Here is a 12,113-nt window from a genome sequence, read left to right as displayed (position 1 = left end):
CTGCCGAGGTGGTGTTGGGTGGCAGGGCTACAAACGCGGTTCCTTGATGTCACTCTGAATATTGTGGAATGAAACAAGTCAGATCTGTGTTTGCCTTGAAAGGCATCCAGACCTAATATTAAACTTTAAAGACACTCTGAAGCATTGGTTTAGGAATAAGAGCAAATATTCTTTAAGGCCTGGGAAAATCCAAAAGGAATTACCAAACTCTCCTATTTCAGACATACATTTGACTAGTTGGCTCAGTGATAAATCATTAATTCCTTGCATCGTGACTTTTAGGGCTGGGCCTCCAAAGGCTAAAATTAAAGGCATTTGTTTGTCTGCTTACCTTGCTTTCTGATCGGTTATCAGTGTGTGTAGAAGTACAAAGCCCAACTGTTAGGCTGGATTTACTATTCTCAGCTGGTACCCATATCTGTGCCAAAAAGCTCCTCTTGAGATTTGTGTAAAATCAGCTGCCCCTCCATGGGTATTTTTTAAAATTTCTATTTATTTTTTTAATATAATTTTATTGAGATTCCATGGATTATTCAATTGTTGATTCTCAAGCCTCACTAAAAACTCTGTAAGGTGAAGGAAAGGTTGACTATGGCTCTGTGAAAATGCATTAGAAATTTATGAATCAAAACCAAAAATTATAGGAAAATATAATCATCCTTTTTGTATAACATATAGGGGCACCTCATTCTTTTCCCTCCTTTTTTTTTTTTATTAGGGCAGTTGTAAGTTTACAGAAAAATTATGCAGAAAGTACAGAGTTCCCATATACCCCCACACATATACAGTTTTCCCCACTATTAACACTTTGCATTAGTGTGGTACCTTTGACACAACTGATGACATATTATTATACTTATACTATTAACTATAGACCATAGTTTATATTAGGATTCACTGTTTGTATTGTGCAGTCCTATGTTTTTTTTTTTTTAATTTTAATTCTAGTGACATATATGCAACCTTTTTTAACCACTTTCAAATATACAATTCAGTGGTGTTAATTATATTCACAATGTTGTGCTACCATCACTGCTGTCATATCAGTGAGATCATACAATATTTGTTCTTTTGTTTCTGGCTTATTTCACTCAATAGGATGTCTTCAGGGTTCATCCATGTTGTGTCATGTATCAGAACTTCATTTCTTTTTACAAGCCTCATTCTTTAAACAACACGTTTTACATCTTTGTCTTTCACAAATTTGACTTGTACCCAATCTTTTGCTTAATGATAGGACATTAAATCTGCCCACTTGCACTGTTACCCTTCAGCAGTACCACCTTGAATTATTTATATTCCTCTCCTTTGGTGTGATGGTGGTGTTGGGAGGAGAGTGTTCAATTCCATCAGATAGTCACACACTTTCTAAAACCTTATCCTTCTCAACAAAGACTATCATGACTATCCTTTCCCATCACAGAGGGAATGGCTTCCTTAATTCTCCTTCAGACTCAAGATTTTCTCTAGGCCGGTAGCAACCTGGCTTGGGTTTTTGATAGCATCTGAAATAGACGTGTCAATGAAAACTCCTAGACAATCTTTCTACTTATATAAATGCCTGTTGCTAAAAATGTTTTCAACAATGTTGAGTTTGCCTTCCCAGAAATCTTGTGGTCCAATGGGGTTATTTGGCTTGCCTTGAGAATGCTTCTAAACTGCCAAGCTCCTCTTCTTAGGTTCAGAACTCAATGCTACCAATGAGAAAAGCCTGTAAGGTTAGAAGGCATTGTTTTAACAACCTACAGTGGTTGTTAACTTAACTAACTAGTTAGTTGATTAGCTACAGGAGATTTCAGAAAGGCAGTCCAATGAATATTCAGTTCTCCATGCTAATTGTTCCTACGATGAATATTTGAGAATTTATAGTGGGAAAGCACTAGCAGTGATGGGTATACAGCCAGGGCTCAATACATGCTGTGGTTTAGCCATGCTCCGCCTTTGGTAGGAGAATTCTTTCCTACTATGCAGGTGCTGGAAGAGCATGTGCCCAGACGCATGGGTGGGTTTGGATCCACATCACAGCCGGCTTGGAACAGCAGGAGCATGGCATGGGAGCCAGTGAGAGAGAGGACATGGAGATGTGAGGAATGCTGAGTGAAAAAAAAAGGGAATTACCCATTCAGACCAGGAGATGAGGGCCTCAAGGGCGAGATGACATCAAATGTTAACACTAGCATTCACCGAGATTTAGGATCTTAATCAACTGTTTAAAACACATATATTAAAGTCTCAAGTAGGAACCAGTAGCTTCAAAGGAAATTCTGACAATATTCAAGAAATTGTGAGAAAATTGAGCAAATTGGATTCAGTGTTTTTCAGGAAATGTAGGGAGAAATATATCTCCCTACCTATCTGCCATTAGTTTATGAAATTTAAGGACCTGCTTTTAGTCTGGTGATGTTATAAGTGTTATAAATTAAACTTTTATCAGTATAAGCTCAAAACTTAAAAGACAAATTCTTTATTTTATTTAACAAAACTTACCAGGCATATTGTGTGTCAGGTGCTGTTCCAAGGGCTTGCACATAACTCCTCCTCTAATCACTGTGACAGCCCGATGGGGAAACTGAGGCACAGAGTGGTTGAGAAACTTGCTGCAGGTCTTAGAGCTAGGATTTGAACCCAGGCAGATTGATACCAGGTTCTGTGTACATAGCCATTATGTTCCTTGAATTAGAATATCTATAGATCGTAGTGCTATTTTATTTTCTTCAGACTCTTTTGAGCTCTGTCCAGCTAAGCTTTCCGGCCATAAGTAAAAATCCACTTGGCATCTCATGTAGAAATGATTTTTCCTGGCAGTTCATGGAGTGGTGTTTATTTCAGACTTACACAAAAGGTATGGAACAAATTTTAGAGTGTCTGACGGGAGCAGTTATGTACCAATGGCCCGGGAAATCTCATCATTTTGATTTTTGAACTTCTAGACTGGGGGTTGGCAAACTATAGTCCATGGGTCAAATCCTGCTCACCATCTGTTTTTGTAAATAAAGTTTTATTGGAACACAGCCACGTTCATTAGTTTACCTGTTGTCTATGGCTGCTTTCTCACTACAATGGCAGCAGAGTTGAGTAGCTCCGACCTAAAATACGCACTGCCTGGCTCTTTAAAGACAAAGTCTGCAAGCCTGTGTTCTGAGTTCTAGGCCTGAGCTGTCCAGTATGGTTGCCACGAGCCGCATGTGGCTGTTGAGAACTTGAAATGTGGCTGATGTGAATTGAGATGTGTTGTAAGTAGAAAACACGCACTGGATCCCAAAGGCTTAATTTAAAAAAAAAAGGAAAGGAAGGGAGGGAAGAAAGAAGGAAAGAAGAAAAGAAAGAGAAAAAATATAAAACACCTCATTAATTTTTTATATTGATTACATGTTGAAATGATAGTATTTTGTATATTGGGTTAAGTGAATTTTATTATTAAAACTAATTTTACCTGTTTCTTTTTACTCTCTTTTTTTTTTAAAACATGACTACTGGAAAATTTAAAATGTGACTCGCATTTGTGGCTCACATGATATTTCTTTTGGTCAGTGCTGGTCTAGAGGTTGGAATTTGGAGGATTGGTGACTCCTAGAAAAAGTCAGGAGAGGGGACGGAGGAAGAGAGAAAATACTCTCTTGTATTTGCAAATATCTTCCAAAAGCAATACAATCTTTTCTTGATTTGGTTATTCCTTACTCTAAGGCATACTCAAAAGAGGAAAAGGTCTCAGTTGAGTTCTCCATGAAGCAGACTCTGACTAAGAATCTTAATTGCTAAGGGCTCCAGGAAGCCCCTATAAAGGAGAGGGAGGGGAGTGGGAGCCGGAAGAGAAGGAAAGGAAGTGGAGGGAGGGCGTGTTAATGAACAGGTGGTTCCTGGGCACCTGGGCTCTCGCGCTGGGGCCTCTGGGAGAATGTATAGAACTTGGCCCCGAGTGGCTCCACCCTGCAGTAGGGTGGATGGCTGCTGTGGGACCGTCACCCTCCCCTTGTTCTCCCCCACATGGCCTGCCTGCCCTATTTGGGGCCAGTTAAAGCCCTTGGGCAAAAAGGTGCAGATGCTTGTAGGAAAAAGCTGTCATCCTGCATGAGAATGGTGGTAGCCCCTGCAGGTGGTAGCCCCTGCAGGTGGTTGGGTCCCTGCAGTGTCTGTATAGAAAACAAACTGAATGGTTGATCCTATAATTCAGAATTTTAACAAACGGATATAGTTTCCTGTGGCTGATGTATTCGTTTTCTCATTTGATCTTAACAATATAAGTAGATTTTTCATTACCCACATATCATGGATGGGAAAACTGAGCCCAAGAGGCGTGAGAAATCATTTGTCCAAGAGAGTTCAGGTCTGAGTGGTTCAGCCGGGGTGGTAATCTCACATGTGTGGTCGTTCCCTAGATTTCTGCAAAGCTCAGCTCAACATAGAGATGTAAATGTACTGGAGTTTTCAAGGTGAGAGCAGGAAACTAAAACTATTTTTGTGGTATTCTGTAGAATTTTTGAGATATTCATAGGGAAGTAGATACTCATATCCACTTAGTCACAAGACTCTTAGGCCAAAAATATATTCTCTTTTGCACAAGACACAATCAAAATCAAGAGGTTTAGGATACAGGATCTTAGTGAAGTTCAAGTCTAGCATATCTCCACAGAAGTCCCTGTAGCGGAAGGTTATGGGCACATGACTCACGGACAACTGGATTTTGTTACCTTCCCATTAGCCAGCTCTCTTCAGAAGTGTTGTCAGCCCCTTTGGTACCACTTGGAAACAAGTCTCTCTCCCAGCTTAATTTCACTTGATTGTATTTCTTACCGGCTCTGTAATTCTTTGTGGACTTGAATAAGACCTGTACTACTTAAATTCAGATAACCCCAAAGGATCTAGTTAGGTCAATGTTTTTAAACCACAAGCTTCAGGCTATGTATTAGTCGATTAAAAACAGATTTTATACGTGATGTATACTTATTAAAGGGAAAGGCAAGCAAGCAGATGTTTGTAAAATCTCAAAGTGTTAGATTGTATTTATTTGGCCCTCTACTGCTGACTAGCTTTAGAAAAATCATACCTATGACAATTGAATCTTAAACAGTTAGATGATGCATTTCCCTAAAAATTTCCTGCTGTGAAGGGTCAGCCAAAAATGAAAGTAAAAAGACTCCCTAAGATGAACTTGCCAAAAGAAGTCGGCAAATACACCTTATGGTTGATATATCTAAATCAAGAGCATCAAATAATGGAATGCCTCAAAATGATTCTCTAGACTCTGACCCTAAAGGGATAGGTGGCTGCAGTTCATTTAATCCAAACATTAAAAAAAAACTTATGTATTTTTGCAACTTTAAGAGCTTTGAAAGCAAATTTTTCTTTGGTACAAACATGAGATCATTAAGTTGCATCAGAATCACTCTGCCTGGCTCATTTTTAGGCTTTTTGTGGTATCCTATCCTTTGAGAAATATTGTTATTCTTTAAATTTTTCTTATTTGGGCCTTTATGAGTACTTTAAAGCCAGAATGGAAGGTCGCTTGTTGGTCTTTCAGTCCAGGTGAAATATGCACAGAACCTCCCTCTGATCCCCAAACACCTAAGAATTGTAGACAAAATACTTAAAAAATGTATTTTAAAGAATACATCACCAAGCCTAAACTTAAGTGGAAGGTATCCAAGGACCAAAAATAGAAAGGGAATGCAGAGTGGTGAGGGGAGGCTGAAGCTGTGCCGTTTACAAAGAAGTGGAGACCAGATGGGGCTGTGGGGACCCAAGGGAAACATGGTGGGGTGCACGTGTGGCAGAAGCCAAGGACTATGATGTCCCCTACACCTGGAGGACAGAATGCCCCAGCTACACACTGGGGCTCGTAGGACATCTGCCACCTTCTCTGGAATTCAAGCCAGCCCCAGACTCCCAAGGAAAGCAGCCGAGGCACGGAGCCAAACCAGGATCTGTGCCTTTACCACACGCAGGTGTCTTGTGGGAGCTCTCTCTTTAAGGGAAAAAAACCTCGAACCCAAGAAAGAACCTCAAGTCAGGGTGTGCATCTCAGCCAGCTGGGCTATGACAATCCCCAAACCACAGCACAAAGTTTACGTGAGATGAGCTGTCAGACGAAGATGACAAAACACAAGACAAAATCCAGAGCCTTGGGAAACATTCAACACCAGTAAACACAGGAACTGATGGACCTGCCTTTTCTCAAAAGAACTTAAGAATAGGTTGCTCAGTTCTTTGGAAATTATGAAGATGGGAATTGCATCCTTGGGACAGAAACAGAAAGTAATTCAACAAGAAAAGGAAGACGGGTTAAAAAAAAAAGTGTTGGAAATAAAAAATTGTAGTCATTGAAATTTTTTTAAAAAGTAATTGTGCAATAAGATAAACAACAGACTAATAAACAAAACGTGTGAGAGTAACCAGAAGGATTTCTGTTTCTGACATATGCATTTTAAGCTTTAAAGTGATTCTTTGATACACCTTTCTAAATCTAAAATTTTAGAACATAGGGCAAGAGAAAGTTTTCCTAAATAGCATAATGAATTTTCACCTTTGTGAAATTGTTAATTTTCAAAATCCCTTTCCAAATCTTCTTTCTCAGATGGCATTACAAATCTTAGTTCTGTTTTCTTTTCCACAGAATTGCCTTTCATCCCATGTCTTCATTGTATTTGTGGAACCTATCCGTCTGCTAAAACACACTGTTTCCCTAACTAACCCTGTGCTCTCTCACCTCCCTGTTTTGGGCATAAGCCATTGTTCTATTCCTTGCCTGTGGCCTACTCTCCCCACCCTTAGCTCCACTTCCATTCCATCTTCCCAGGCAATTCCCACTCTTATCCACCATAAAACCCCCACTCATCCCAGCAGTCTCAGCTGAGAGATGGTGTCCTCTGGGATCCCTTCCCCAGGCAGCCCTCGGCTGTTCCCCTTCGCTCGTTTACAGCAGCTCTCGCCCGGTTGCACAGCCATCTCTGTGGGCAGAGACCAGATATTTTTATTTTTGTTTCCCTTGCATCTCGCTCCAAGTCTGGCATAATTCCAAAGAACAATAAATATTTGTATGAATGAATGAATGAATGGTATAAATGAAAATGCAGGATGAGAAGCAATGGGGAAATCATGAGGAATCTTGATCAGTGTGACCTCAACAGAGGGCGATTGTGGTTGAGAATAAGATTAAATAGTTGTTTCAGGGAACTTTATATTTAATGCTCTGAAAAAAGAGGGAATAACCCTAAATTCCTAAGCAGGAGAGTGACATGGTAAATATAGGGTTTAAAGAAATTTCATCTGGAATTGATAGACAAAGAACAAAAGCACATAAAATAAAATACACTATGACCCAATAAACGTTTGTGATGATGACTTCTTACAAATGCCTATAAACGCCATATTGTCAGCAATAGCGGGATATTTCACTTTTATCCTAGTAATTGACCTCAGCCTGTCCATAATATGGTGAAATCCTAAAATCCAAATTTGATGTGAGGATGTATTCCTGATATTATTGCCATTTCTGATTCAGGTGAAGGAATATACATAGAGATCCAATTACCTTCTTTCTCCCTAGTTCACGACCTAGAAGTAACCTATATACCTAATTATTCCCTTAAATATGCGTGAGTTAGTGCAAGAAACAGGAACAACCACCACCACAAAAAAGAAATTCGAACATTTCTGAAAGGTTCTTTTAAATGCAATTTTTCAAAATTCTATTTAAACACTTGACATGTGTAGGTTTCACTGGGATTTCTGAAAAAGGTATTAGTTTTTCCTGAGCATGAGTAATTTTGTGTCTACTAAAGTATTAAAATTATGTAGAATAATATTTTTCCTTTCTTTTTTGAACAGCAAAACTTGGAGAGTAACCTCACCAACCTCATTAAGAGGAACACGGAACTGGAGACCCTGCTGGCTAAACTCATCCAAACCTGTCAGCATGTTGAGGTGAGTATCTCTGTGGTATGTTCCATATGAAATCTGCTATATCGAGGGGTTTATACTCCTACCCTTTATATTTTTCAAATGGGAATCTTCTTAAAATTAAATATTTTGCAGAAGCCAAATGTATAAAATGGATTACAGTGGGAGGGGCTAGAACCTCAGAGAATCTCTCTCCTTCCCCTGCCCAGTCCTGCCCCGACCCCTGTCTGTCTCCACTGTCCCTGATGCATCATCGTGTAGCATTCCTACTGTTGTGGATTTTAATCACCCTTACAAAGAACAACCCCAACCCCCCCTACTATTTCAAATGTCTATGTTAAAAGCATCTTGGCTGTCAGATACGTATCCATGAAATTGGACATAATTCCAGCAATAACAGAACCTTCAATAACTTCACACTGCAGATGGAGAAGGAAAATAGATATCGATTCTTTAGTGTGATATTCGACATCCTCTACCGTCTTCTCCTGACCCGTCTCTCCCCCTACTCCACTCCACACACTCAGGCTAAACCAGTGCTGGTTCACCACGCTTTCCAGCCTTCCGGCCTTGAACCGAGTGCGAGCAGTTCCTTCTGCCTGGTAGCCCCTGCCCCCTCCCGTGTCTACGTGTCCAAATCCTTCCTGTACTTCAAGTCCCAAGTCAAGTGGCTTTTCCATCGTGAATGTTTCTCTGGGCCCCTGGACCAGGGTGATTTCTCCTTTCTCGGAATCACGTAGCATTTTATCAGTAATCTTCTTATGGATTTTGTCACTACTTCAAGTACTGGTTCCGTTTTTCCAACTGGAATGTAAACTCTTTGAGGACGGGGATCCATCTTCTTCTTCTCTGGATTCCAGGCTCTAGAGCAGTCGTTTCCACACTATAGAAGCTCGGTGAATTTGTTTTGAACAAACATGCATGGACGACACTCCAAAGAGCCAATTTGAACACTATTTGAATGATCACAATCTCAGCCCCAAATAATATCTAAGGTTGGGGTAGCAAATTATTTTGAGTTTGCACTCAAAAAGTTTGACAGTAACTCCATTTTCATAGTGGCAATTTTCTTCCAGTCTTTTTTATCATCTGATCAATAATTATAAGTTTATGGCTGCCTGTGTGCCTATGATTGTGCCAGTAGGTGCCAATACAGATAAAACATGATAATAGCATACAATATGTCTAAGAACAACACATATACATATAATAACACAAAGAACGGTAGAGTAGCTAATCTGGTAATGGGTTGTAGAATGCTGCATTTACTTGAATCTAAGATGCATGTTTTTTGCACGGACTAATATCTGAAATTGGGCTGCATCTGAAAACTAATGGTGGGACATAGTTTAGTTGGCAGCATTTTAAAAAATTTCTTAGTGTCATATCTTAGATGGGATGGGTTATGGTATGGGACTTTGTAATTAAAACAGAAAGAGAGAGAGAGAGAGGAGTAATATAATTTGCCTGAGACTTTATGGAGGAGCCAGGTCTTGCAGATTTTATGATTACTGTTTTTCAAAATACTCCAGGTATTGGAGTGCTAGATCATTTTATGAACACAACTGTGTTTTTCAATGATACGTTCTTCAGCATCACAAAAATGACTAAATGTTGCTTTTGGATCCTATCAATGTAAAAACATTTTTATTATTCAAAAATGGGTGTTTTGATGGAAGTAAATAAAATACTTTTTGTTCATAAAAATTGTACTTCCAGTTACAAATTTTATTAGTTGATGAGAGAAACACAAGAGTTGGCAACTGTTTTCAACTCCAAATTTGTTATGACTTCTGCTCTTGTAGCCTGCCTGATAGGAACTAGAGCATTCTCCTCCCCGACCCACACCACCCCCTCCAGCTGTTTGCCATTTGAGGGTGCTGATGAGAGGGGAGTGAGACATGGAGGAGAGAGAGAGATACAGGGGGAAAGAATAGGGGAAATTGGAGCAAAATGTAGAGGAGAGAGCAAAGTAGAGCTGTTCAGTGAGCTCATGGGTTGGAGCCATAGCTCCCCCTGCCTCACAGATACTCATGGTGAGCCAGTTGGAAGGAGCCTCCACCGGGTTGACTAGAGACGGGTGGGTGCAGACAGCAGTGAGGGCAACTCCGCCTTGCAGGGCCCACCTCTTCCTAACCCTCTGCTGAGACGGCATTCCCTTTTGGCAATCATCTCTCCAGAGAACGTTTTGAGCCTTGTTGATAGCACAACACTGTAAATAATATTGAGCAAGCATAATGTTTTCATTATTAGAAAGTAAAGTGAATGTGTATTATAGGAATAAATGGATGAACAAAATGGAATGATCCATGTGCTCTATTTTATTTTTATGATGTGATGGCATTTGATGTTTATTTAGGACAATAAGAAACAATTATTTCTCCTTGGTAAAAAAAAAAAATTACTTGTGTTTTATGGGGAAGACTTAGAAACACTTAATGATTTGGGTGATTATTTCATTCAATTTCAGCTAGTTACTTCTTAAAGCATTAGTGTCTGGTTACCATTATGCCTTGTAGTGGTTTCAGAGCAACTTCCTTGTTCCTGATGCAATATTAGTCTGGCATGAATTTACAAAATGTTATTTCTCCTAACATGATATAAAGTTATATTCTATGATTCAGTAATTGCAAATGACAGATGGATGGTTTATTCTGGAAATTTACAAGCAAAATTTATTTTTATATCGAGACTAGCTATCATTTTAGTTCATACATAGGCTTTTAAAGTAAAGCTACTGCTTAATTGATTGTAGATGTGCAAATAGACACATATATGCCATCAAAAGTTATTCTAAACAAGGAGTAAGGAATATTAATTCCTTTCTCTGTTGTTGTTTCTGTGTAAATCCTTTGGCATGGAAAGAAATGTTTGTGGGTGAGTAAATTTGGCATTTGGGAATTTTATCCTAGAAACAAATTAAGCACAATTAGAAATGACTAGAAAGATAATGATATTAGCACTACCTATTTTTCATTTGTTCCCTTATTCATAATTATTAATATTCTCAAAGTATAATTTTCAAATAGTTGAACACCCAATTCTCAAGCAAATATCAAATAAGTCCATGCCAAAGATTTATTTTACTCACTAGTGAAGGAATCAGCAGGATGATAAAGTATGTTCAAAGGAGGATACCAGAAACTGACATGTACATAAGTGTGTGGGGGGAGATTACCAGAGGGAAAAAAAACGCTAGAATAAGATGACTAAATTAGATACAAAATGTCCTGTAGGGCAATAAAACTGTAACATTTGGACAAATGTGCTTTTGTATATCATCAGTTTTCTACAAATCAACATCTAACTTTGCAGAGTCGAAATCATCCATAATAAGTAGAAAGTCAAACTATGTTACATTCCAGCCTCGAGTCACGGACCCTTACTTAGGTTGGCTTGGCAGAGTGTGCCCTGGGATGACACTGGAAGGACACAGTCATTTTTTTTTTTACTTTCCCCTCCCCCCAAGTTTTGTATAATTTTGCTCCACATGACTTTCTGCTCTTTCTGTTCTGGAGACTATTGGCTTACATGCTGTTTTTGCTAAACAAATATTTCTGGATGAGGGTGTAAATTTTTGTCTGGTCAGTTACTTGAATGTGTTAAAGCACCATGCTGGTTCATTCGCGCCATTAGTGTGTATGGAGCTTCCACTGTGTGTGTTGCACTGTGCTAGGTTCCTAAGGACCCTGCCCACAGGGAGCTTACTGTCTTCACTAAGACCAAAGAGCAACTGCAATGCCATGCGAAGTAGAAAAGGACACTGCCGGAGAGGTGGGGGTCACACTGTTTGGAATTTCAGAGAAGCAAGAAGTCCCTTCCAGCGGGGGGAGGGAGCACGTGCTCTGAGCCTGCATTCAAGAGTCGATAGCATTTGGGCGTATGAAGGGAGAGGCAAACACTGTGGGGCAAACAGAGGTATGGGGGTGGAAACTTGAGGAAGGTATAGAAGCAAAGCAAGTAGTTCCTTCTCTAAGTCACGGAAAGTATGTGAAGGGGGATATTAGAAGACCCCTTTGAAGAGATGGGGAACTGTGTGGGCTTTCATATTGCATCCAAGTTAGAACTTTATTTGGCCTTAATGGATAGGTGAGGAGTCAAGAAACGTTTCACAGTTCCAATCGGCATCCCTAATCTTTTCAGCCATTTACAAAATATTTTTGTTTGTTGGGAAAATAATATGGATATCTTAGTGCTGAAAAAATCAAAAATCCAAA

The 12,113-nt window shown here is 39.5% G+C and overlaps 1 protein-coding gene across 5 annotated transcripts in view; it reads left to right on the top strand.

The window, feature by feature from the left end:
- MID1 (midline 1) overlaps nucleotides 1-12,113 on the top strand; it is a 388,352-nt gene that overhangs the window by 287,255 nt on the left and 88,984 nt on the right. For all 5 annotated transcript variants that reach the window (XM_037821570.1, XM_037821568.1, XM_037821571.1 and 2 more), the window contains exon 3: nucleotides 7,825-7,920. In XM_037821570.1, coding sequence (XP_037677498.1) covers nucleotides 7,825-7,920 — 96 coding nt within the window. The remainder of the gene's footprint in view (nucleotides 1-7,824; nucleotides 7,921-12,113) is intronic.

Source organism: Choloepus didactylus, chromosome X (assembly GCF_015220235.1).
Source record: "Choloepus didactylus isolate mChoDid1 chromosome X, mChoDid1.pri, whole genome shotgun sequence".
Taxonomy (NCBI): domain Eukaryota; kingdom Metazoa; phylum Chordata; class Mammalia; order Pilosa; family Megalonychidae; genus Choloepus; species Choloepus didactylus.
The sequence above is the reverse complement of the archived record's forward strand: the minus strand, read 5'-3'. Positions and strand labels throughout refer to the sequence as shown.